General features: G+C 41.0%; 4 protein-coding genes across 10 annotated transcripts; 1 reads left to right on the top strand and 3 right to left on the bottom strand.

The window, feature by feature from the left end:
• Positions 1-3,955: 3,955 nt before the first annotated feature.
• Positions 3,956-6,894, top strand: LOC121719461 (tumor necrosis factor ligand superfamily member 10-like). Of its 2 annotated transcripts, XM_042105121.1 has the most exons (5): positions 3,956-4,109; positions 4,310-4,438; positions 4,541-4,595; positions 5,179-5,295; positions 5,471-6,894. In XM_042105121.1, exons 1-5 carry the CDS (start codon positions 3,999-4,001, stop codon positions 5,896-5,898), a joined length of 840 nt encoding a protein of 279 aa, XP_041961055.1. In that variant the 5' UTR covers positions 3,956-3,998; the 3' UTR covers positions 5,899-6,894. The 2 variants fall into 2 exon arrangements, with proteins under 2 accessions (XP_041961055.1, XP_041961064.1); XM_042105130.1 differs by lacking the exons at positions 3,956-4,109; positions 4,310-4,438; positions 4,541-4,595 and adding an exon at positions 4,655-4,889.
• Positions 6,722-11,973, bottom strand: msl2a (MSL complex subunit 2a). 5 transcript variants are annotated; one of them, XM_042105074.1, is made up of 3 exons: positions 11,834-11,973; positions 10,424-10,578; positions 6,722-10,148 (listed from the first exon to the last, which is right to left on the bottom strand). In XM_042105074.1, exons 2-3 carry the CDS (start codon positions 10,563-10,565, stop codon positions 8,614-8,616), a joined length of 1,677 nt encoding a protein of 558 aa, XP_041961008.1. In that variant the 5' UTR covers positions 10,566-10,578; positions 11,834-11,973; the 3' UTR covers positions 6,722-8,613. The 5 variants fall into 5 exon arrangements, with proteins under 5 accessions (XP_041961008.1, XP_041961032.1, XP_041961042.1 ...); XM_042105098.1 differs by lacking the exon at positions 11,834-11,973 and adding an exon at positions 11,567-11,798; XM_042105108.1 differs by lacking the exon at positions 11,834-11,973 and adding an exon at positions 11,474-11,532.
• Positions 11,974-14,088: 2,115 nt separating this feature from the next.
• bag1 (BCL2 associated athanogene 1) lies at positions 14,089-17,455 on the bottom strand. 2 transcript variants are annotated; one of them, XM_042086971.1, is made up of 7 exons: positions 17,297-17,455; positions 15,701-15,826; positions 15,484-15,566; positions 15,266-15,382; positions 15,037-15,144; positions 14,859-14,921; positions 14,089-14,678 (listed from the first exon to the last, which is right to left on the bottom strand). In XM_042086971.1, the coding sequence occupies exons 1-7, from the start codon at positions 17,331-17,333 to the stop codon at positions 14,589-14,591; spliced, it is 624 nt and encodes a 207-aa protein (XP_041942905.1). In that variant the 5' UTR covers positions 17,334-17,455; the 3' UTR covers positions 14,089-14,588. The 2 variants fall into 2 exon arrangements, with proteins under 2 accessions (XP_041942905.1, XP_041942915.1); XM_042086981.1 differs by having other exon boundaries at positions 15,266-15,379; positions 17,297-17,447.
• A 250-nt stretch (positions 17,456-17,705) lies between these two features.
• Positions 17,706-20,498, bottom strand: chmp5a (charged multivesicular body protein 5a). The gene is made up of 8 exons (XM_042086959.1): positions 20,337-20,498; positions 19,849-19,953; positions 19,678-19,724; positions 19,408-19,501; positions 18,880-18,951; positions 18,675-18,783; positions 18,461-18,576; positions 17,706-18,364 (listed from the first exon to the last, which is right to left on the bottom strand). The coding sequence occupies exons 1-8, from the start codon at positions 20,403-20,405 to the stop codon at positions 18,314-18,316; spliced, it is 663 nt and encodes a 220-aa protein (XP_041942893.1). The 5' UTR covers positions 20,406-20,498; the 3' UTR covers positions 17,706-18,313.
• Between the last annotated feature and the right edge of the window lie 4,808 nt (positions 20,499-25,306).

Genomic DNA, 25,306 nt, shown 5'->3' with positions numbered 1-25,306 from the left:
TAGCAGGTCACTGGCCAGAATGTTTGAGTTGCGAGAGCCGCTGCAGAGATTTCTTACAGAAAAAAAGTCACCGTTAGCTGCACATTTTAGTGATGAGGACTGGTTGTCACAACTCGCTTACCTGTGTGACATATTCGGGTTGCTTAATGACCTCAACCTGTCACTCCAGGGGAGAATGACGACTGTCTTTAAACTGGCATATAAAGTCGCTGCATTTAAAGCCAAGCTTGATTTGTGGGGACGACGAGTGGACCGGGGTGTATTTGTTAGTAGTAGCTAGTGGAGGTTTTGGGAGAGACTGAGGCAGGGCCCTTTCTCTCGCAGCTGGTGCGCGATCACCTTGTTGCGCTTTCAAATGAGTTTGAGCGTTACTTCCCATCCTCCAAAGATCCACGGCAAACCAATGAGTGGGTCCGCAACCCATTTGTCAATATCCCGAATAGTCCTAACTTGTCAGCGCAGGAGGAAGAGCAATTGATCGAAATTGCAAACGACGGTGGTCTTAAGAGTGTGTATGAGGAAACCTCTCTGGCGGGTTTTTGGATCAAAACCAAAGAAGAATATCCCGAGATAGCCGTTAAAGCGCTGAAAACGTTACCATTTCCCACCAATAGGCCTATCTATGCGAGGCCGGGTTTTCGGCAATGACTGCAACTAAGACCAAATTGCGCAATCGACTGGACATTTCAAACACACTGAGGGTGTCACCAGGGTTGCCAACTTTGGGCGTTTGGCTGGAGTGAGATTTTGTGAAGTCATAGTGCGTGTGCGTTACATTTTTCCCTAAACCTAATTTTAAAAATGTCTGTCACCTGACTTTTTTGCTATGTACAGTATAATCCCTGATTTATGTTTTTTTATTTAAAAAAAAAACCTAATAGAATGGAAAAGTTTCTTCAAAATGTACAATTAAATTATTGATTGCACTTGAAAACAAGACCAGTGTTTTAACCCCGTGGCATGGAAGGATTATGAGCCACTGGGCCCCTGGGCACAGACATGAAAAGGCCCCCCCTGCCCACCTGAAAAAGGTAGTAGCTCAGTAGAAAAAAATGAAAAATAACCCCTTAAATGATGACTTCTGGCTAGTTTTGTGGAAAGAAATGGACAGATTGAGACGTATGAATGTATGTATGAGTGTACATATGTATCAGGGATGGAAATAGCCTAAAATATTTTTTCCACCTACCATTGTGGCTGGTGGATTCCAAAGTCTACCAGCCACTAGAGATACAGTATGAACATTTGATGAAAAATCATGACCAAAATTATCACGGTTATTGGTATTATTGCAATATGATTAAAATGTGCTGACTTTTTTTCTAAACCTACCATCAATGTTGGACAGAACTCATAATTGGCCTGCCCTTCAGTCCCGGCGTCATGGGGGGGCTTTGGGGGGCCAGGCCCGTCCTGGAAGTCATCTGTGCCCGCCCTGGACGAGCTTGGCTACACCAACCAACCCCAATCCCATAGATTGATTTTGAACACGTATTAAATGTAGGCCTATATTATACGTTTGTCAATCTAGCAAGTAGCAAATAAAACGTGTAAAATCTGTATTATTCCGTAGCTAACCAATAAGCAACATTAGGCAAGTCCATCACCTAAATGGAGAGGAGGTTACGTGACGCATACTTCACTTCTGCACTAACCCCTGTCATCCGATGACAAATATGGCTTATCGGCTCGCAGGTAGACTATATCTCATATCGTAGTTAGTATTAGCAGGCCTAGTAGTTTCTGGGTTTGTTTGATAGCGTTAACCTTTACTGTTTTTTCTTCTGACCTAGTCGAAGAACATGGGAGCTTGTTACCACTCCAGGGCCGATGTTATCCGTAACTTGGGGCTAACTCCCTAACACTATCTGAAAGTGGTTAGCAAATGAACGAGGATTTTGGTTTTATCTGCGGATTTATTTTTGCATTATTTTGAATATGACTAGCTCCAGTCTTAACAGCACGTCTACTTTTCCCACACGCATCTCAGTAGCACATATCCCCTCTCACTTTCTCTCTCTCCATCCCTGCGCACGGGGTTCTCTTAAAGGAGCTGCACCATTTTACAGCAATTGCATCTACATTTTCATATTAGAATGTTTTGTCAAGTGTAAGCTTAAACTACCGTGATCAATTTAAGTTCTCGTGCCCCCCCTGGAAAGGTGTAATGCCCGTCCGTGAATTTGTGTCTGCCGCCGGGTCTGCTGCCCTTCATGCCCAGTAGCAACAAATCTAAAGGTCAACAGAACAGCTATAGTGTCATAAAAGTGGTGTGGCTCCTTTAAGACCCAATCCACTGGTGTGAGTTCTGGAGCCATCCAACTTTATCTAACTCTATACTATCCTACATCATCTGATTTTAATATTATGTCTAGGCTATATTTGACATTTAACATTTATTTTCTATTTGGCCTGTTATGAAATTATGCATTGACCAATATAAGCACACTTTTTTAAGACACTTAAATACATAGGCTACATGCTTAGCATTTTGTGAAAACAAATCATTATAGCTACATCGACAAACTGTTAGCCATGAGCTGTATATCCTCTGGTTTTAATATTTAGGCCTACACATATGTAGGTATTTAAGCATAGCTCAGTTTTAAGACACTTAAAGCCCAAAATTGGAGACCATATAGAAATTTGCTACCATTTCAAAACCGGATTACTCTGGAATGGCTTATTGTACAGGGGATTGCATTACACCTTTGTGTTTGGTAAGGTCTGCTGTTTATTCTGGTTTACGGTTTGTCATGTGTGGAACGAAAAGTTTGTGAAATATTCCTCCTATATGAATTGAAATGAGCGCAGAGCTATAGTAGCCTAATATGATTATTTCTTGAAAGTTAATTTTTTCGCGAACCGTTTATCGCAGCGAATCAGCGAATCAACAATCAGAGAAAACTGCGCTGAGAACGTTGTAGGCGGATATTAGACCTACCTGCTGTTGGTCTAGACATATATGCCTTAAACTCGCATCCTGTCATTTAGAAACAATGCTGTGGTCTAGTCTAGTCATCAACAAAAAATGAACGGATTGCAAAAAAAAAGAATGGATTTGGCGTGACATTTCTTGAGTGTGCGTGAGAGCGTGAGATTGGTGCTGAAAGCGTGAATGTCACGCCAGATGTGAGCAACCCTGGTGTCACTATCTTCCATCACCCCCAGATGGAACCTTCTTGTTGTAGGGAAACAAGCACAGGGCTCCCAAAGATTATATTCGTAGCCTAATGCACGTTTAGTTCCCATGTTTTGTTCTCATATTTTGTTAAACATGTTCACACTTGATAGATGTAGCTTCAAGTTCTTCAATATTCATAGTTCATATTGTTTAATTTTCACTTCATCAAGTTCACGTTTTTCACATGTTTAAGAGTTCGTTACCTTCACTGTTCATACATAACTGGAGCAAGTTCTTTTCAAGTAATGCATGCACAACACATATGGAACATTAAACCCCCGAACCCCCCCCCCGGTCCGTGAAAAAAAAAATGGGAATCAAACCGGTCCATGGTACATAAAAGGTTGGGGACCCCTGGGCTAGGATGTATTTCAAGACGTAGCCTAAGTGCAAGAATGCGTGAGAATTATGAGACAGTAGGCTACTCGAAGTGTTGCAGGTGCTGACACACGATAGCCCTTGCCAACAGGTTCTAAGATGTTTCTTGCTTCATCTAACTTGACAGCTCAGAATCAGTAACTTTACTCAGGCTACATTAAATGTTGTGGTAGGCTATTAGCCCAGTCTGGGTTAAAGTTAGTGAGAGTCATTCGCCTGGTGTCATTGAGGTACAGTAAAATGATTTTCAGGATGAGAATGATCTGCTAGAAACTTCCTTTAAAGAGCATGGGTTTTCACTGTGGAAGGCAGCAAACAACCATTTCTGCCAACTCCAACTGTCAAGACCAACCACGCCTATTTTCGCAGCTTCGAGGACAAGGCTATGAGGCTTATCCAGCTCCAGTCCGCATTTGAAGTATTGGGTGCAACAACAATGGAAAGCTCTCACTCCTTGTATCTCGGACTAATCCTCCTTGGTGCAGTGCTTCTCCAGACAGTTGCTGTGGCCATTAGCTTTCTGTACTTCAACTATGCTCTCAGCACGGTAAGAAAACCAGAATTGTATAAGATGTCCATTACATTGTCATCAAACAGCAATCCAAAGATTATTTGGAAATTATTGAACAATGACCCACGTAAAAAGTAGGCCTACATTTAAGTGGATAGCCTAAGGACATCAATACACGCGACTTCAGCGCATTAGTAGCCAACGAAGGGTAGGCCTAATTCTTTTTTATTTTTCAGGTAGAACAAGCTTTTTCAAGGAGCAGCGTTTCGTGTCTGATGGGAACAAGTATTCCATATGACAAAGAAGAAAGAAAGTATGACCCCTGCTGGCAAATACTGCAACAACTACAGTATCGAATTGAAAAGGTAGGTTACTTTGACCTCGAATAGATCCCCCCCCCCCCCCACACACACACACACACACCCCGAACTGGAGATATAACTTGAATGTGTTGGTTTAATTTACAGACTATGGCTTTTGAAAAGGCAACGTTTAATACAGAATTCAACTCTGATGTGAGAGGTACACTATTTTTATAGACTGTTTAAATCAGTTTATTACACGGCTCTTCACAAGACTAGTAGAACGCTCCATTGGCTTGAATGGGATTTCCCAAAGTTCTACGGTAAAATATATTCATATAATTACCACTGTTTTGTGCTTCTGATGTCTTCCATATCACTAAGCACTGGAACTGGAACTTCATTCAAAAGTGAAAGCAGACGGTTGATCAGCTGTGTTCTAAAGAATGTTTGATTCAAGTTCAGCGTGTGTTGATGCGAACTATTTGTTTCTCAGCAAATGCCACGATGAACGGTAACAAATAGGCTAGGCTATGTAGGCTAAAGTCATATCATGGGGAGTATATTATTTCGTTTTGGCAAGTAGCCGTGTAATAAGCGGGATAATGTATAGAACGCCGGTCATTACTGGTAAAATAAGTCCCTTCAGGGCGGAACAAGAGCCCTCCGCTGCGCGTCGGGGCCCGGTTCGCCCTGTCGGGACTTATTTTCCCAGCAATGACTGGCGTTCTATAGAAGCTACATCCCTTACATAAATTAGCAGAATTAAAAATGGTAATAAGCTATCTCATCTTTTGTCAAAGGTGAGTGGATTTCACCTTCAACGGTCGAGAATTATGTCTATGGCCATCGTCCTGAAATTGCAGCCCACCTAACAGCTAGGCCTACGTTTTTGACAAAAGAAGACACAGATATTGAAAGTGAGTGAGAATATGAACATTTGTGTTAACCTGCCATTTTGACATATCAATGCATTTTCAGAAGAGAACTATAAAAGCAGATGTGCAGAGATCATGTGTTTTTCATCAGGGTAGCCAGTTTCCTGTCATTGTGAAGAACTTGTTTGTGAAATCCTGTTGGCTCTTGCTGTCCCAGGTCCACCCAGCAACGCGAAAGTCCTGGGCCAAAAAATTGAGGCCTGGGAGTTTCAAAGAGGCCTTGCTTTCCAGAGCAATCTGGTGATGAGCGATGGGGAGCTGATCTTCCCCCAAGCCGGTCTCTACTACATCTACTCCCAGACCTACTTCAGGCTCTCGCAGCAGGAATCAGAGGAAGAGTATGGAGAGGTACTCCAGTACATCTACCAGAAGATGAGCTCTTATCCTGTGCCCATCCTTTTAATGAAGAATGCAAGGACCACTTGTTGGTCCAGGGACCAGGACTACGGCCTTTATTCCATCTATCAGGCTGCTGTCGTCCCACTGAGTACTGGTGACAGAGTGTTTGTGACAGTCAGCAACATCAGCACCTTAGACATGGACGAGAGGACAAGCTTTTTTGGGGCCTTCCTGGTTACTCGATGAGACTGTATTGACACAGGGAATGCTTGAATTGTGGGTTCAAACTGTGTGACTGTGAATAACTTGGCTAAAAGGTTTCTGTACAGGGGTTCCTCTTGCAGTTCTAAAATGAGAACAGCACAGGGCCACAAACAAAGCAAGATACAAACAAAGCAAAGAAAGCAAATAAGCAGAGCTGAGATGCCATCTGTTCTCCTGATATTTGTCATCCACACGGATTGTGTTCCAAGTATTACAGAGGGATCTCCATGGAAACACATCACCACACATCACTGGATGCCCCAGTTGTCAATACTCCATTACACCGCAATAATGGAAAACAATAAATATATATATATATATATATATATATACAATAAATAAATATATATATATATTTTCTTTTTTTTAAACAGACTATCATAGTGGTTCTGCATTAGCCACCATAATGGCCCTCTTCTCTAACATTGGAATTACACATTTCCAAAGACTTATTAACCCTTACACAACCAAAGACTGCATTAGGCTACATCTGATGTTCCCATGGTGTGAGTGTGAGCATGAGGTGATTTGACCGATTGTGTTGGGGGTTCGGAGAGCCAGATGCTCTAGGAAGTGCTCATGCTTGGATTGAAGGTTTCTCTGTGATAGATAAAGATCAAGTGCTCTGTGAGGGAAAGTCATGTCAAACTGAATGATCTCCTGAGAAATGAGAACATTTCAAGCATGTCATACCTTGCATGATGGTGAATTTAACTATCTGTGGCATACACTACACAAATGTCTGGGAAAATCTGTGATAAAAGTGATGGCGTGGATATCATATATTGAGTGGTTGAAAAAGAAGTAAAAAACTATTGTTTATTGTTGTATTACAATTTTCCAAATGTGGCAGTGAATTAACCCGCATTAACTGGAAACACAAAAAAACGTCTAGAAACCAAACACATTTCATGTAAACAACCAAGGCTCAAAACATGACAAAACACAAAAAATAAACAAAGAAATTCAACAAACTGATACATTCTACAGCAAGTCAAACAGCCTATGTTTGTACTACTGTGTTTCATGATACAGACTTTGTTTCAATATTTGGTAAGAGTCCTAGTAATAGTGTTATCAAGTATTTAAAATCATTTTTATCATAATAAATGACGCATTGCATCCACTGCAAAGAAACATGTTGATACAGCACAATGTGGCAGTAAACAGAAAGAGTCGTTTCTCTTCCTTTTTAAGTGATTCAACTGTGTTTTGGTCAGGTAAATAGCAAACCACAGTACAAATACATCAATGTAAATAATAACAAAACAACATGCTGAGGTATGTATGGTGCAAGGAACTGGGGGGTTGAAAGGGTACTGCTGATAGGGGAATGGATTCACGGGAGCCTTCTTATGGTTTATGAAAAATAATAATTTGCCTTTGAGCAACACAGTAAATCAAGTCATTTAACCTTTTATGGCTTATTCAACAACACTACCTGAACATGTTCTTAAACATCATCTTATTGTGGAATTCTGAGTGCTCTTGGAAGCAGATCAGGCTGATTCAATATATTATATAATTTCATGCTACAGTTTAAGCACTGATCCATAACTTCCTGAAGACCCTTAATTGAAGAGTTCTTAAAAAATGAATTGTGATAAAAAATGGATTTGGATTTGAATGAACAGAGTTGATTCATTCTTTGTTTAAAGAGAGAGGGTTGTACCATGGTAAGGGACAAAAATACAGGAAGATGGCACCCTGCAGTCAACACATGACAAAAGTTGCTTCAAACGAGAATAGGTAAGGACAAACATATCACTCCTCTCAGAGGAAAGACTTCAAGTCAAATCATAAGGTTCTCAATCTCCTGTATGGTGTCCTGGAGAAATAAATAGCTCACAAAGGGAGGTTACAGTTAAGTAATGTTTAAGTTAATTCAGACAACTAACTTCCTCCAAAAATGTCATTTTCCATCCTGATGATTCCATACAAGGTGAGAGTAATGAGACTACAAGTCAGTGTTGATGCCATCGGTGTTGATGCCTATAGTAAATCTAAGAGCATAACTAATCAAACTAAGTGCTGTATTAATGGTCATGTGAAGTGCTCAGCTTTTAAATAATAAAAAATAATGATTAAAAATAAAAAAGTCAGAATGGTGCTCATTCCTTGAGCAGCAAGTCAACAAGCCAACTAATGGTTAGGGGATCTTTACAGGATGATGTGCAGAACCTATGAATGAGGAAGGTAAATTGTAACTTTAATTCATAAAGAGGTTTTGCACTTCTAAAACCGACAACTCCTCTGAACACACACGACAAGCTTTGTGGTGAAAGTATTTGACTTCGGACATTTGTCCAAGAAAAACATATTGATGATAAGCAAGTCATATTAGGACATTACTAAAGGTTTTACTTTGGACTTCATTTAGAAATACATCTATGTGTCAGCCAAAAGACAGAACATATGCTGCCCTATCTGCAAAATATTGCCATCTCCTCACATAAACTTGTGCCCCAAGAACCTGATTCACATATAATTACTCACAAAACATGACACAGTAATCTAGTCAATGTTCTTTGTGACTGCAAACTACAAACTGTGTTTAAAACTAGATGCTGTGTTTGGAGCCATACTTTTTTCAAGGCAGTTGTTTTGGCAAACTGTTTCATTTAAGACAATCTAGCACAATAACATAGCTGCCTTAGGAGTCTTTATCACTGCAATGTAAGTCTCAAAACACCACCCTTAAATTTTCTTTCGATGTTGTGATCCATCATGGGAGCTGGCAACAAGAAAAGACGTTATGGGCGAGTCAGCTGAAAGACTGAGCACACCTGCATTCGCTCCAACGTTCCTGACAGCTATGCTCGTGTAGTTGATGCCCAGCGTCAACCGAGTCTGCTCGAGTGCCTTCTCTGGCACAGCAAACGCTTCTAACTTCTTCTCACCATTAGCCATGTAGGAGTTCTGGCAGCCTCGGCATATGCAGTCCAAGCAGGCTTTGCGAGTGGAGTAACAGGGACAGCGTTGGCCACGGCAGGTAAGAACACTTGGATTTTGTGTGGCCCGGCCACACTTGCAGCCTTTCTTCTCCTTGGCCTTCTTGTAAACTTTGGTTGAGTTCCCTGACGTAACACTACCAGAGAGAGGCCTGTCCTTCGTCTTGTCCTTGGGCCTATTTGTTTTGGTGGTCTTCGTGGTGCAGATGTTCTTGACGCTCTGCCCGAGATTTTGCTGTATGTTCTTAGTGGTGTCCAGAAGTGCCTTGTTGACTTGGAGCACTCGATCGCTGGGGATTTTTGCAAAGGGCTGAACAGTGTCATTTGGTTCATGTGTTACTGTAAGAGGGGCTGGAGATGCAACAGGGGGTTCTTCAATAAAGCTAGCGATAGGCAGTGGCTTGACCTTCTCGCTGTCGCTCTCCGAGTGGGAGCGTTTGCGGTGAAGCCGGGCCGTTCTTGGCGTTGCAGCCGAGCAGGAGATTCCAGACGGTGGTTTCTGGGAGTGACTGGACGTGAGCGTCCGGGAGTCCTGTTGTGATGAGGTCCGAGGCTCGCTCAGACCCGATGCCAGGCCGACGGACATCAGCAGGTCCCGCTGCAGCCCGTCGTGAAGGTCCTCATCTAGACAGCCCGACTCAAGGCTCTCCAGCGCCTCGTCAACACTGAATAAAACAGGCTCGTGGCTGTGTTTTGAGTCACTAAAACTGCTGAAGGTCCCCGAACTGGGCTCTCTGGGAACTGGGGATTCCTGTACAGTGACAACGTCCATGTTCACAGGCAATACTGAACTCGAAACCTCCACAACAGCTCCTGCTGTTGCTGCTTTGGCGTGGTTATCTTGAATAGCATGGTCAAGCGGCTCCTCCTTCACTGCCCCCTCGGCATCCAGTGAGGATGCAGCCTGCTCAGCAAGCTGAGAGGTGGGGGGGAGGCCCTCAGACGCAGCTGAAGACAGAGGCAGCATCAGGCTGGGAATGTCCAGGACACCAGGGCTCTCCTGCTCCAGTTTCATTCCCAGGACGTCCTCCAGCATGAACATGATTTCCGGTGAGCCGCCTGCGGTGCTGGCGATCTGCTCCACCAAGGGCGACTCGGAGATGTACTCACAGAGCTTTCTGTAGCACTCCACCAGGATGCCCAGCTGTTTGTTCTCTGTAAATTGGTCATAGTCTTTGCACCAGCTGCAAGCCGGCTTTATTGTCATCTTTTTACCTTTGCAGGCTTTGCAGACATAGTGCTGGCAAGTGTTGGGCGCTATGGGATCCTGAAGCAAATTCCCTAAAGCAGGGCATAGAAAAGCATAACTAAATATTAGGTCTTTTCAGCTGTGCAGTAAATGAATCAAGAACTGCACTTGTATAACTGTGTTCCCTTAATGTCAAATATAATTAAGGACTAACAAGCAAAGACAAATTACTTTAAAGGCCTTCAGGAGTTAGGCTAGTGCTATTCATAGACCTTCAGTCTTGGGAATTTTGGAACAAGTTACCACTTAATCACTCTGCACAAAACTTTAATTAAATATGAGTGTGGTTATAACTTGTACCACTTACCACACACAAGGCAGGAGAGAGAATCCCTAAAAAAAGGAAGAACTCTGTAAAGCTCAGCATATGTCTCAGGGTCCCCCGCGTCACACTGCAGCACTGACCGACAAGCAGACAGGTAAAGACTGGTGGCATTTACTGGGTTCATCTCAGCAGCCTCACTAAGAAGGGACACAACAGAATCCAACAACACACAAGACAAACGTAAACACATGGCATAGACACAACACTGAAATTTGTGTGAAGACACATTCTCTTCCACAAGAGTAAAACATATGATGTATTGCATGTTCCATTTAACACCTGGGGTAACGTTAGGTGGGATGCTATTCGGGTAAATTACAGAGGAGTAACGTAACGTTGGTAAGAGTTGACACAAAACTCTACCTGGTTATGATCCATAGGAAAGCTGGCTAACTAACTCAAACTAGTCAATAGTCAATAAATAACAAAAACACTGTTCAACACTGTTGAGCTTAGAGCGTTTGCACCATGAAAACGGTGTAGCTTTTCCCAAAACATTGATGCACTTACTACACTTCAATCTCTATTCGCGCATTTAGTTGCAACATTTTGGTTCCTCACTCATACAGTACCCGCATATTCTATTGTTCTACTTCACGTGGAACACTCAGCAAGAAGGCGGAGAGCTCGAAAGCTAGCTATGCCGAGGCTAATTAATTACAAGCAGGTTGGCTAGCAAGCTAATCAGTTACGAGTTGCTTATGTCATGTGTGTTGCATTTAACTTCAAGCCCTGTATTTCCACATCGTATCATAATATTAACATCGATTAATGTGTACAGTTACTGTGCATATTTTAGTTACAAACAGAATATGGACTTGAATATGCCCGTCACTTCACGTTAGCTTGTAACTCAACTAGTAGCTAACCTAGCATTATGTTGATAGAATCCTTTCCGTTTTCAGAGTAAATCACTGACCCTTGCAAAACAAAATGAGATATTCTCATACACAAAGTTACCATATGACCTCTAGACACCTATGCTTAGCGCGACTCCTTCATTTAAATTATTGGCCACTTTAACTTACGCACATTCGTCAAATAACCCCCTCTAACCTAGCTAACGTTAGCTAGCTGTAGAGCTAAGGGGTAGAAGGTAACGTTAGAGCACTGAAGATACGTTACGTGGAAGGTTCAGAGAGCAGTTACAAGATGGGTTGCTTATGATCGTGCCTGTCTTTTGGAATTCACAAGATGCCTTCAACATTATATTTTCTCATTTTCATTTCCATGTGTAGCGCTACCGATAACCAACTTGGCTTGCTAGCAACCTAACGTTAGCTGGCTAAGTGCATTTTGTGAGGTATCTATGATGCTTTAGTTAGTTGGTAATTGTTCAATCAGTACCTTTACATCTTAGCATTAAATCCTAACATATTAACAAACCAGTACCTCACGTCTTCTTATGTGTACAACCGTGTGATTTTCTTGGTTTTGTTTGATAGCCACACTTCCCTGTTGACACTTGCTTCTCATTACTGTTTTTTTTTTCCTCCATACATGAGACTGCAGCAGTGCAACGAAGAGTAATTTAGCCCCTAGCGGACAACTCCAGCACACGCACGCTTACATGTTGCATGCATGGTTGCATGGTAATCATAACCAGGAAAACGGTGAAGGTTACTTGAAATGGTCTTTACTATCTATGTTATTAATTCAACTTGAATATTAAGAAAATATGTGAAATGTTATTAAAATAAAGGAATAATAATAACTGGGAAAACCAATGAGCAGTGCTCTAGCGCAGCGGTCCCCAACCACCGGGCCGCCTACGACATGAGTTTAAAAAAAAATGCATGCAAACTAAACTAAATTTAATTCGCAATAATGTCACGTTTTTACATGGCATAGGCCTATATGCAGTTGTTTGCACGCATGTTTGCATTTTGCAAGGTCTATTTTTTTTACGTCTGTCTGTCCCGCCTTCCAACACTTTTACATGTTGCCTTCAGTGCTGCGCAGCCTCAGGCCAGCTCACTTCACTTGATCAGTTCTTGGCGAACGGTATGTCACATGAAGTTAGCTAAACTGCTAGAATGAGCAACAAAAAACAAGCATCTTTAGCAGGTCACTGGCCAGAGTGTTTGAGTTGAGAGAGCCGCTGCAGAGATTTCTTACAGAAAAAATGTCACCGTTAGCTGCACATTTTAGTGATGAGGACTGGGTGTCAAAACTCGCTTACCTGTGTGACATATTCGGGTTGCTTAATGACCTCAACCTGTCACTCCAGGGGAGAATGACGACTGTCTTTAAACTGGCAGATAAAGTCGCTGCATTTAAAGCCAAGCTTGATTTGTGGGGACGACGAGTGGACCGGGGTGTATTTGATATGTTCCAAACAGTAGTGGGGGTTTTGGGATGAGGCAGGGCAGGGGCAGGGCCCTTTCTCTCGCAGCTGGTGCGCGATCACCTTGTTGCGCTTTCAAATGAGTTTGAGCATTACTTCCCATCTCAAAGATCCACGGCAAACCAATGAGTGGGTCCGCAACCCATTTGTCAATATCCCGAATAGTCCTAACTTGTCAGCGCAGGAGGAAGAGCAGTTGATCGAAATTGCAAATGACGGTGGTCTTAAGAGTGTCTATAAGGAAACCTCTCTGGCGGGTTTTTGGATCAAAAACAAAGCAGAATATCCCGAGATAAAAGCGCTGAAAACGCTGCCATTTCCCACCACCTATATGCGAGGCAGGGTTTTCGGCAATGACTGCACCTAAGACCAAATTGCGCAATCGACTGGACATTTCAACACTGAGGGTGTCACTGTCTTCCATCATTCCATAAGCAGGGCTCCTACTGATTATATTCCTAATGCACGTTTAGTTCCCATGTTTTGTCCCCATATTTTGTTAAGCATGTTCACACTTATATATATGTAGCTTCAAGTTGTTCAATATTCAGATCATATTGTTCAATTTTCACTTCTTCAAGTTCACGTTTTTCACATTTTTAAGAGATCGTTACCTTCACTGTTCATACATAACTGGAGCTAGTTCTTTTCAAGTAATGCATGCACAACGTATCATGGAACCCCCGAATAATGCACAGACTTTCTGCAGTGCTCGCCCTTATTAAAATAAAGTTATGAAAATGCATTGAACCAAGGATTGTGCAGAGGATGATACTACAGGAGCTGTGTTGAGCTATATGGACACTGGCGCTCTGGGATGGTCTGTAATATAATGCACATGAGCACTCAAACTTGTACATAGCTAAGACAAACCTCTGAAAATGACATAGAACAAATGATGACGCACAGAAATACTGTTTTTTTTTTTCTCTTTTTTAATCGACTTGAAATGAAAGACCGAATTTTGCAAAAAATGTCACGGGGCACAATAAGGATGAGTAATTCCATACAATCCATGTATTTTTTACATTTGATAAATATGAGTCTCAGATCTCCATACATATAATTACAGACAAAGTATGTATCGCCATACTCTCCATTTGGAGGAGAGAGAGCATAAAAAAAAATGACATGAAACTGACATGAAAAGACAAAGATTTTAACTGACCGAAACACATTTAACAAGATTGATCTAACAGGCTACCTTCAAGTCAAGAATCAATCAAAAAACCTATATACAGTCTTACCAAAAAATGGTATTCCTGGACTTTTCTTGACTTGACTTCCTTGATTCTGTCCATTTTGATGTTACAAACTAAATTCTCCATATAACCATAATATTCTCAATTTCTTAAATGCAATGCACAATGCAAACCACTAGCGCTCAACCAAGCACACACAATGGGCACTAATGTGAAAATATTCAAATGCAGATACCAAAGCATTGCTGGTGGTTTGTTGGGGCCCTTACAGTTTATTTGGGATAAAAGACTTGGGGAGTAACTGACACAAATACCTTTCCCCTGCTTAACACACAATTCAGGAAAATTATGAAAATCTACTTTCAACATTATACCATAATTAGGTTTACAACGTTGCTTGATATGTCTTATCAAGTGTTGAGGGTCAAAACTGTCCAGTCAGGTTCTCTTGCAAGCCCAACATTAACAGGGCACAGTATCCTAGAAAGAGCCAGAGTTCACTACAGCGCCACCCTTCATTGCTCACAGAGCAAGATACAGAGAGAGACGCTGGTCTAGGTCAGGACAGTGGAGGGGAGGAGTATGAGGTCTCTTAGCTCTACTCCGCCAAGGCGAGGTTCTTGGATTGGATTTTGGCCAGATGATCTGATATGCCAGCTTCGATCCTGTCACACTGGGCCAGGAATCCCTGTGCAGAAATGATGTCAATACTGTTTTAATCAGTGTAACACCTAATACTCAGCATATTATGACATTCACGTACGTATATAAAGGTGATGCTTGGCAACTTCCACCATAGAAAATAGTTTTATAGCAATAATAGTAAGGTAAAAAGGCTGGGTATATGTGGACCAGTTCAACTACTCACCTGGACAGTTTTCACAAGGCCTTTTTTCTTCATTCTGCAGTCACTGAAGTTTTCTGGCAAACTCTGCGGAATCCAGACAACAAAGTGTGATATGCATTGAACGCTTCATGTGGTGGTTGAAATAGATTATTTACAGATACAGTATTTCAGATAATACAGTGAAGTATGCAGATCTGACCATAGAATCAATCTGTTCCAATATCTTCATAAACTGTTCTGAAGCAACTTTCACCCTGTGGTCCAGTTTGTTAAGAGCTTCGGCCTGCAGATCCTTTGCAAGGAAGCCCTACAGAATAACTAAAGTGATGAGATATTTGACTGTTGCTGTGAAAGGCTTAAATAAAATGTATTATCCAAAGTGTAAAGCCAGTGAATTTAGTAGTCATCTGTAGGGTTAATACACTTACATTCTTCAGCCCAGAAAGTTCACCATCTACCTTCTCCAACTTTTTGGCATTCTGTTCCACTGATTTTTCGATATCTTTCAGCTTCCGTAACTCGGCTTCCTCTTCTGGGCTATTCTGCTGGAAAACAACTCTGTTGAACCTTTGCTACAATTTCACTTGCTGAATTAGACTCCAATGATAGAAACCAATGATATTATTTAATTGTACATTAACGTTACCCTTTTCCCAATCAACATGACTTTACAGCCTTGTTTCATGCCATAGCTGGCAAGGGTTTCGTCCATTTCCTTCAATGATTTTCCTGAAAAAAAGTTTTGAGCGATGGTAATGATCACGGTCAATACGTATGTTTTTTTTAAATTATTATTATTATTTATTTATTCATAAACGGTGTAAACTGATTGCAATGTTGTGGATGCAGACTACATTAGCCACCTTTGAAAATGAGTTTCTGTGATGGTCCTGGAACACCCGTCGCTTCTGTCAGTGCCTCTGACAGATCTTTTAACAGAGGTTCCTTGCCATCCTGTCCTGTTAATGTGATGCTATGCTTCTCTGTGCCTGAGGAAGATGTATGTCAGCATACAACGTTAGTTGCACCGCTGTCACGCTATCCGGAGAAATAGTCTTTGGTTACCACTATTTACCATTCTACGGCTCCTATTGACTTCCATTCAACACATCAAAACAATACTAAGAAGATACCAAGGCACTCATCTGGTGAACAAGTTACGTAGGAAGGCTTTTTGCACACCTCTTTTGTCGGGCAGGTGCGTAGGGTATGACCAAAGGTCTCAGATCAGGAACTTAGAAAGAGTCCCGCACACTGACCATTCCACAAGCAATTATTTATTTATTTATTTATTAGAAATTACGTTTCGGTCTTAGACCTTCATCAGGTACATTTAGTATAGAACTCTGGGATTTAGGATAGGATTCTGTGATGTGTTTTGTTGGCAGGACTAAACACAGACTACAGGATAGAGTCTCAAAGCATAAATATGCCATAAAACCCAAAAATGACAGTTACCCAATGGCTCATCATTTTAAGGACAAACATAATAGTGATCCTTCAATCCTAAGGGCAATTGGCATTGATCACATTACCACAAACTATAAGGGGGGGGGCGCAAGACTTATGCTTATTTTATATGTACGTGTGATGTACATAATGTTTGTCTATATCTGATGCACTCTTTGCTGGGTGGATTTGAGGCCCCCTGTTGGTTGTGGCTACCTTTCTCTGCCATTGGTTATTTGATGATCCAATGTTCATACCTGTTAACCAACCCATATTGATGTTTTAACCAGACTTGTCTCACTTCCTGACTAAGGCTTTTGAGCCGAAACGCGTAGAAGTGCTTTTTAATTATGATCTGCCCTTATAAAAATAAAGGCAATTTAACTTTTTCACCAGATGAGTGTCTTGGTATCTTCTAAGTTTTGCATTTGATCAAGCCCTCAACCAAGACCACCATCTCTACATTAAAAGCTTATCGTTCCAGGTAGCACTCCAACTCAACAGCTTGTTTTGCTACATCAAAACAATACTTCAATTATGTGCTCAAACTAACGCAGCTGATATACCAGCAACATTTTATTTGATAATAAACTACATTTTGGTACAAGATATACACAGCAAGAATAACGGTGACCAAAGTATACTTCTCTAGATAGTGTGACAGCGGTATTAGATGCTAGATGCTGCAGCAGTATGTCAACACAGATGCTAATAGCTAACTTTGACGTTATCACAAAAATCCTCCGCTTCCACCCTCTCTGATTATAACGCTTAATGAGGTCTTATGTCTGCAGTTAGGTCTATACTACAAAACATTATATGTTAAATATACAAAATAGCATCATGATTTCTTTTAACGTACAGCTAACCTTAGCAAGCTCCAGCTAATATAATTTTAAGCTAACTAGCAAGCAATATCCAGCCAAGTTACAGGGCGGTCTCAAATCTGACATAAAGGCATGAGCAGGTATATCGTGAAAACGTTTTTATGTACAACCTTGGATACTTACCATAGGCAACTGTGACTGTCATCGTATCGCTTGCCATCGTTAATGTTCAATGTATATGATCCAAACGCTAAATTAGTTTACCACAAAAATATTCAACGTGTTTCCTGGTTCCGCAGGAAATGGTCAACGCTCAAGGAGTTCCCGATTGAACGGTTGCCAGGAAGTGGACAAAATCTGCCATGATTTTTTACCCCATTAGCTTTCAATCTTTTTTGAAGCAGTCTCTTGTTGTGCATGTGCACTCTCTACGTCTACGCCACACGCTTTTTACTTATAACAGTTCCCTACATGTTTTGAGAACATCAGCTACTCACACTGTCCTCCCATAAGACACCCATCCAAAGTATGAGTCTGTACAGTTCATGCTCCCATCTCTTAGACTAAGTTCAGTGCTTTGACAAAAGTTGGCTTGTTTTAAAAAGTGCATTTTATAACATCATTGTAACATCAATGTAAAAGACATCACCATAATACACATAGAAATTGCAACTCATCAATTAACACAATTCTTTAACAGAGCACATAATATTACACTATCCACTACAATACCAATGAATACTGAAGGTGTTGAGGTACGGCAAAGGATTCTTAAAAAAAGAACTATTTTACTATTTTAATGCTAAAACATTTCTATAGTAGTTCTATGGTAGTGTATAATACTTCTATGATGCTCTGTAACACCTCTCTAACATCCGTATCCTCTAGTGTTCCTATAGCATAGTCTTATAGTATTTCTATAGAATGCCCCCAAATATTATACAATTCCTACAATATCTATAGATCACTATAATATTTTGTGTTAAATACTATAAGATTCCTAAAGTTCTTTTTCATAAGGGGATTAAGGGTGGTACCATATTCTGACCTTCAAGACCACATGCCAGCATGTCAGTAGGAACAAAACAAAGACCAAGAGGTTTGCAGCTTAATGACATTAATGTTGGCAGTCAAATTATCATGCCAATGTTCCTATACAAATATATACGTATATACACAGAGTATTTATTAATCCATCATTTACGTAGCTGGGATTTGTGGCAGCCCAAACTCATCAACCAGCACTCCATCCTGAAAAGAAACACACAAAAAGGTGTGTTAAGGCATGGTGAAAGCAAAAAATATCTATTCTGAATTGTGAATGGTCACTAAAGATCCTGTAAACACCTTGTTGGTTTTGCTGTCACTTGGCATTCCCTCAGGGATGGAAGGTGCAGCAGAGGCTTCGTCGAGGTAAGTGCTGTCATCGTCTAACAGCAACTCATCTCCAAGAGCATCCAATTCTGAGAAAAAACGAACATCAAGGTAAGAGATCATTGATTTCTCTTATTCTCGAGTTTCAAAATGTTACGGTCTATAATATATTGGCTACAAACACAACCTGCTTCTAGGTCATCCTCGTCAATTTCGGGCATGCCATAGCTCCGACTCAAGGCATCCTGGACCTCATTGGCATCCTCCATCATGTCCTCCAGCTGGTCCTGCAAGTCCTGAGGACCACAGACACAAACATGATCCCACATTGCCATCACATTTGGCATTTAGAAATGTATAATGCATAAATCAGTGAGCAGAGACAACCATACCTCAATATCATCCATTCTCACTTGCTTGTAGGCCTTTTTCATTTCCTTTGCTCCAATCTTCATAGCATCCACCTAGAGAGACATGGAATATATGCATGTATTAATACAATGTAAATCATCAAAGAGTGCACCAAGGCATTTTCAGTCCAGAAAGAGATCACTACCTCACATCTCACTACCTAAGTATAAGTATATACACTCTTTTGATCCCGTGAGGGAAATTTGGTCTCTGCATTTATCCCAATCTGTGAATTAGCGAAACACACTCAGCACACAGTGAACACACAGTGCGACACTAATCCCGACGCAGTGAGCTGCCTGCTACAGCAGCAGCGTTCGGGGAGCAGTGAGGGGTTAGGTGCCTTGCTCAAGGGCATTTCAGCCGTTCCTACTGGTCGGGGTTCGAACCCGCAACCCTCCGATTACAAGTCCGAAGCCCTAACCAGTAGGCCACGGCTGCCCAGTAAATAGAACAGTAAACACAATTAATGAACACAGGAGGATGATAATGATGACCAAGGTCCTTACGGTTGTTTTTGTATCTTTCAGGGTCTGAATGGTGTAGTTTGCTTGTTCCATATTAAAGGACTGCTGTGCAAGCTGGTCTCTTTGACCCTCATACCTAACACAGAATAAAACAACACGATTACAGTAAGAACTGTGTGTCAATAGGGTATCTGGCCTACACTCTCCAGGTGAATTTAGTCACATTTAAAAGTGATATGGTCAGTGTTGTTGTTTTTTATAAACATTTTTTATTTATTCTTGTTTCCATAAACATGATATGCTGACACATACATTCGCTTCTGCTTCAGGACTCTCATGGCCTTCTGTTTAACCATGTTCTGTAAAGACAAAAAATAATTTTAAGCTAACTCATGTCATTATTAGCGTTTCAGTAAAGCTTTAGCATCTAGACAAAAATCATTTGAACAGCCACTGAACAAACCTAGAGCTAACGTTACCTACCTTGGAGGGCCCATCTCTCATCTTTTTCATCTGATCTTTGAACTTCACTAGCTCGGCGTCAAGTCGAGCTATCTTCTTGTCAATAGATTCCGTCCTTGCCTCCACCTACAGAGGGTGAATTACCATGAATATAGATTTTATTGCGAGAAAACATGGCTAGCAGGTACGAATCAGGTGATTAATTTTCTCATTTAACTAACTTAACATCACAAACATCAACACATCAACAGCCACTGCATAAACGCGCCTATCTTATTAAATCTATAACGTTAGTTAACTAGGTAACGTTAACTGCTTGACTTCTTTACAAGTTCAATAACGTTATCTTTATTATATATCTATAATACTAGGTATGATCAGAAACCGTTAGCAGTTATGTGAAATGACGTTAACGGTAACATGCTAGCGCAGCGTATACATCCTAGGCTATGTCAGTTATTCAGCAAGTCATCAAGTTTTACATTAAGCTTATCGTTAACCATACTTACATTTCCAATGCAGTCCGATAGATTTGGAGGCGGATCCTTTCCTTTACTCCTACCGAAAATCCGATTCATTGTTATGTTGAGAAATCAAAACAGTGTTAGCACCTAGGTCTGTAGAAGGAGGCACAATCCGGACACAATCAAAGCATCGATATGGTAACCCGGAAACAGTGAACCAACGTGATGCCATTGGTCAAAAACGGCCTATGTAGTGTTTAGATTGATTGGGCCAGAGATTGGGCTGTATCTGTTTCATTGACCTTGTGGCTGTTCCAGTTAACTGAATAATACTAATAATACTACTACTACTAATAATAATATTACGGGTCCCAACAGTGGTACCAGCAGTAATAAAGATAATGTACCTGTGAAAAGGTGGAAAAACAAGGAGATGACACCGGCTGCTTCTAGTCAGTTTTTTTTATCCAAAGTGCATCTTTTATTTACTAGCAATCATATCAAAGTAGGCTATGTGCAATAATTCTCTGATAAGTCTGTTTCAACAGTAACATGTTATTTAACATTACATTTATGTATCTCAATACATTCATCACATACATATGCTCATGTATCCCAAAAACACATTCATACATTCACATTTTTTGTCTTTACACCTGTGAGAAATAGGCCACTATGGCTGAATAGTGCAATAACATGGACATTCCATTGTATTTATAGCCTACAGGCTACCTGTAGCAAACCACCTGACTAACCATTCATACCGAATAGAATTCTAAAGTAGCAAAAGTCAGAGAATAGCACATAAAGATTCAGTTCAATACTATAAAACACTTAACCCATTTAAATATACATAAAAAACAGCAATATCAAAGGCACTAGTTAGGCTACAATACGTATATGATTCAGATAACAAACATTCATTCCAGTGTCATAGCTTTGTATATTTACATTCATTACTTCAGGATAACTGTTGTATCAAAACTGTGTTTCTTAACATACGTCTTCATACTTTACAAAATACTATTCCTTGTATCAACATAGGCCTATCTATTTATTTATAGCCTACTCGTATTCTTTCAAAATAATCATGTCTTATGACCAGTGTGTATTTATCTATATTCATCAAACATCATTAATATTTGTTTCATAAAAGCAGTGGGTGAACGTATTTATACTCATCAAACTTTATGAAAAAACAGTGTAGGCTACTGGAGCTCACAACGCTTAGCAGTTGTCGGAGTTAGAAGTTATCGGAACTCCCCCTACCGTCGGTATGACACATACCCTTGCGTGTATGTGTCACCCACACCATAGGTCATACACTGTAAACAGTGTTGTAAGGCTGCGTGTAGGCTACACAACCGCTTGGAGCTCCAGTGGAATTTTAATTTCATGACGAGAATTCTCAGTCTAATCATTCATGTGCCATTGAAACGGCGTAAATAGGCGACCCATCAGGCCAGCACTATTAGTACAGCGGCTAAGCACCGGAATCGTTCAGTTTTTGCAGAAAGCATGAAACTTGGCACAGTTATACTACTACCCCTAGTGATCAAAAATTGAAATGGACCCCAACATATAGCGCCCCCTAGTGGCCGCCATCATGAATTCAAATATGCCTGCCATTCTTAATAGAATTGTTGATACAACTTCAAAATTAAACAAGATAAAAAGTATTTTTTATCTTGTGTTCTAACACTCAATTGTTAGGGTCAAGGAAGCTATTGACATGATTTCCAAACAAACTTGATGTTGGCCATTTTGAAATCCAATATGGCGGATACCAAATGTGAAATATAGACCATCTCTATTGTTATTGATGATAGAAATATCATTCAAAAACAATTTCAAAGTTTGAACAGTCATTTTATCACATGACAACCTCAATAATATACGAGGCATCAAGTATAATCTGGTAAGATTCCAATATGGCCACTATGTGTAAGAAAATAAGCCAATTATTCTATATCTTGGTTAATTGAAGTAACTACCTACATCAATAAATTCTTATTCTACCACCTTCTCTTTCTGAGCTTCTCTGGCCTCAGCTTCACATCGTGGCGTTGCAGCACTTGGAGGACACGACGCAGCATCTCAACATGGTCTTCAAAGGACTTGGAAAAACAGAGGACATCATCCAGGTAAGGCATGCAACAGTCGTCTCTGAGTGTGTCAAGCATTTCCTCCATGCTCCGTTGGAAAGCTGCTGGTGCATTGGACAACCCAAAAGGGATTCTAACCCACTCATACAGACCCCATGGCGTCGTGAACGCAGTCAGATGCCTTGATCACTCAGCAATGAAGCCTTGGTGGTAAGCTTTGCCTTGGTCTAAGATGGAAAACCAGCTATAGCCTCCGAGGGAGTCAATCAAGTCCTGTATGCCTGGGAGTGGGTGTCGGTCTGGAACCGTCTTTTTGTTGAGGAGCCGGTAGTCGATGCACAGGCGAAGTGATCCATCCTTTTTCCTCACACAGACAATCGGTGCAGCATATGGTGACTGGGACTTGACAATCCATCCTTTCAACAGTAGCTCCTGTATGTATTCTTTGACTTCCTTGTAAAGTGGTTTTGGGACTGACGCATAAGCTCTCTGAACAGGGATGTCATCTTTGGGGCGGATTGACATCTGGAGAGAGGGGATATACCCAATGTCGTTGCTGTCTTGGGCAAATGCAGTAGACTCCTACAGCATTGTCCCAAGTACCTCTTGCTGTTCGGCACTGAGGTGGCTGAGGTCAACAGGTGGATGCCAGAGGTTGGAAGGGGAGGCGCTAGGAGCAATGACAGTGCTCACTTCAGCCCTCACTGGTGATGCTTTAGCTGGCTCGACTTCTTTGCCTACCTCAAGGACCTTCACAATGTGCTGAATGGAGCCTAGCTGAGTTCTTTTTGGCAGGATGACCTCATGCTTTGTGTGGTTGGAGACTGGAACACTAACAAAATGCCATCTGCCCGGACTGATCTCTAGCAGGCCCTCTCCAACACTGAGCTGTTCAAGGTTGGTCGTACAAGACAAGGCGGTTGGTGATGTCGAAGGTAGGTGGTACTCTGCATCGCACATGTGTTGTTTTCCCAGGTGGAATGAAGACATTGTCTCTGCTGACTCTTAAGGTGGCCATACTGTAGCCTGGTGGTTCTTTGACTTGTATAAAGTTGACCATTGCGTCGGCCTGCTCTTCTCTCACGCCAATAGCTATGTGCAGGAGACCGATGAAAATGGCTTGTGCTCCTGTGGCTGACGCCTGGCACAGTTGGCTCTTTTCTCACACTCACTCACCTTGAACTGTCTTTGTGAACGCTTTGATGTTAGTTGCTGTGGTTGGAGACTGGCCTATGTGTGTGCTGTGGCCAGTGGGTTGCTGTGTACCATACTAGGTGGTGGTGGTGGTGCCGGATGGAAAGACAGTGTACTGCATGTTGCTGGTGGATGACAGACCAGGTGCAGTGTGCTGTTGTTGCTGGAAAATGGCAGGTTAGAAGCAGTGTGCTGTTGTGCAGCATTCCGTGTGGTGGTGTTGCTGGAAAATGGCAGGTTAGAAGCAGTGTACTGTTGTGTAGCATACAGTGTGGTGGTGTTGCTGGAAGGTGGAATGCCAGGTGCGGTATGCTGTTGTGTGCCCTGCAGTGTGGTACTGGTGGTGGTGGTTGATGGGAAAGCAATGTAATGTGTGCTGCTAGGTTGCGGCAGATCAGGCACAGTGTGTGTGTTGCCTACTGCTGGTGAAGTGGAAGTGAACGTGTTTTCGACGGTGCGACAAAATCACGGTTTTCAATCACTTGACATACAAGATCATCGTATCTATGATTAAAATGTCAGATTGCAAAGATGGTGTTCTAAAGAATATTTGACAGTTGGTTGCTCAAGATGGACAAACCATAATATCAGAGAAATAGGCCTAGGTTAGGCCTATGTAGGATGCAAGAGAGTGTGTCAATATTGATTCATTTGATGTGCAGGATAAAAAGATGAAAAACAAAAAACATATTTATAATAATAAATAATAGTCTAATATTCTGTTATAATGATTAATATTTATTTGTTATAAATGTTATAAATGTTTTAAAACACATAGCTTATAGGCCTACATTTTTAAGTTTTCACTTAATTAACTTATTTAGTGGAAAAAATGCTTAATGGTGTAACTATACAGTCATATTCATCATCTTGTCATAGGCTAGGCAACAACTCAACAATACTGTTGCAGTCAGTTTTGGCAGTTATTTTGCATTTAGGACAGGGTATGTGCCATCCTAAGTTAGGATTCCTAAGTTAGGAAATTCTGGAGTTAGGTTGGTTCTGTAATGGCTAAATTCTTATCTTAAGTTAAGATAGGATTTTTTTTCTAAATGCAGTTAGGAAACATGTTTCTGAAATACCAAAAATCCTAAATGCCATCCTAAACTGAGATAAGATAGGATTTCAGAGTTAGGAAGTTTCTGTAATGAGGCCTTTATTAGACATTCTCTGGTGCATCTGAGGGCAAAGCGGTGGTCCGCTCCCATAGCAACCCAGACACAACTGCACCTCCCGTGTCATACTCTTATGTTCCTACTAGGCACTAGGCCGTTCTAGAGTAATAATATAAAAATACAGTAATAATATAATATTGAAAAATAAAAGTCCTACTAGGCATAGTGCCGTTCTAGATGAATAATATAAAAATACAAATGCAGTAAATAAACCACAACACCTTGTGGTCACCTATTTGGGTGCGTCACAATAATAAAACATATGAATCACATATGATTTGAACGAAGTGAATATGCTTTGGCATATCCTCAGATTTCAATAGGGAATAATTTGTGCATTTCTACACTAGGCCTACAAACAATATAGGACTTGTAGCCAATGTGTGACAGTTGTTTCTGTAACTAAGGTGACCTATGATTCACCTAAATATGGCAAAAAATAAACCCCTATAAATATTTAAATTTTAATCATCAGTCTCTGTAATTCATATCTCTGAACTTAAAATGTGTATGTTTAAGCATTGGCTGTGCTTGAGGAACA

Source organism: Alosa sapidissima, chromosome 1, assembly GCF_018492685.1.
Source record: "Alosa sapidissima isolate fAloSap1 chromosome 1, fAloSap1.pri, whole genome shotgun sequence".
Classification (NCBI taxonomy): Eukaryota; Metazoa; Chordata; class Actinopteri; order Clupeiformes; family Clupeidae; genus Alosa; species Alosa sapidissima.
The sequence above is the reverse complement of the archived record's forward strand: the minus strand, read 5'-3'. Positions and strand labels throughout refer to the sequence as shown.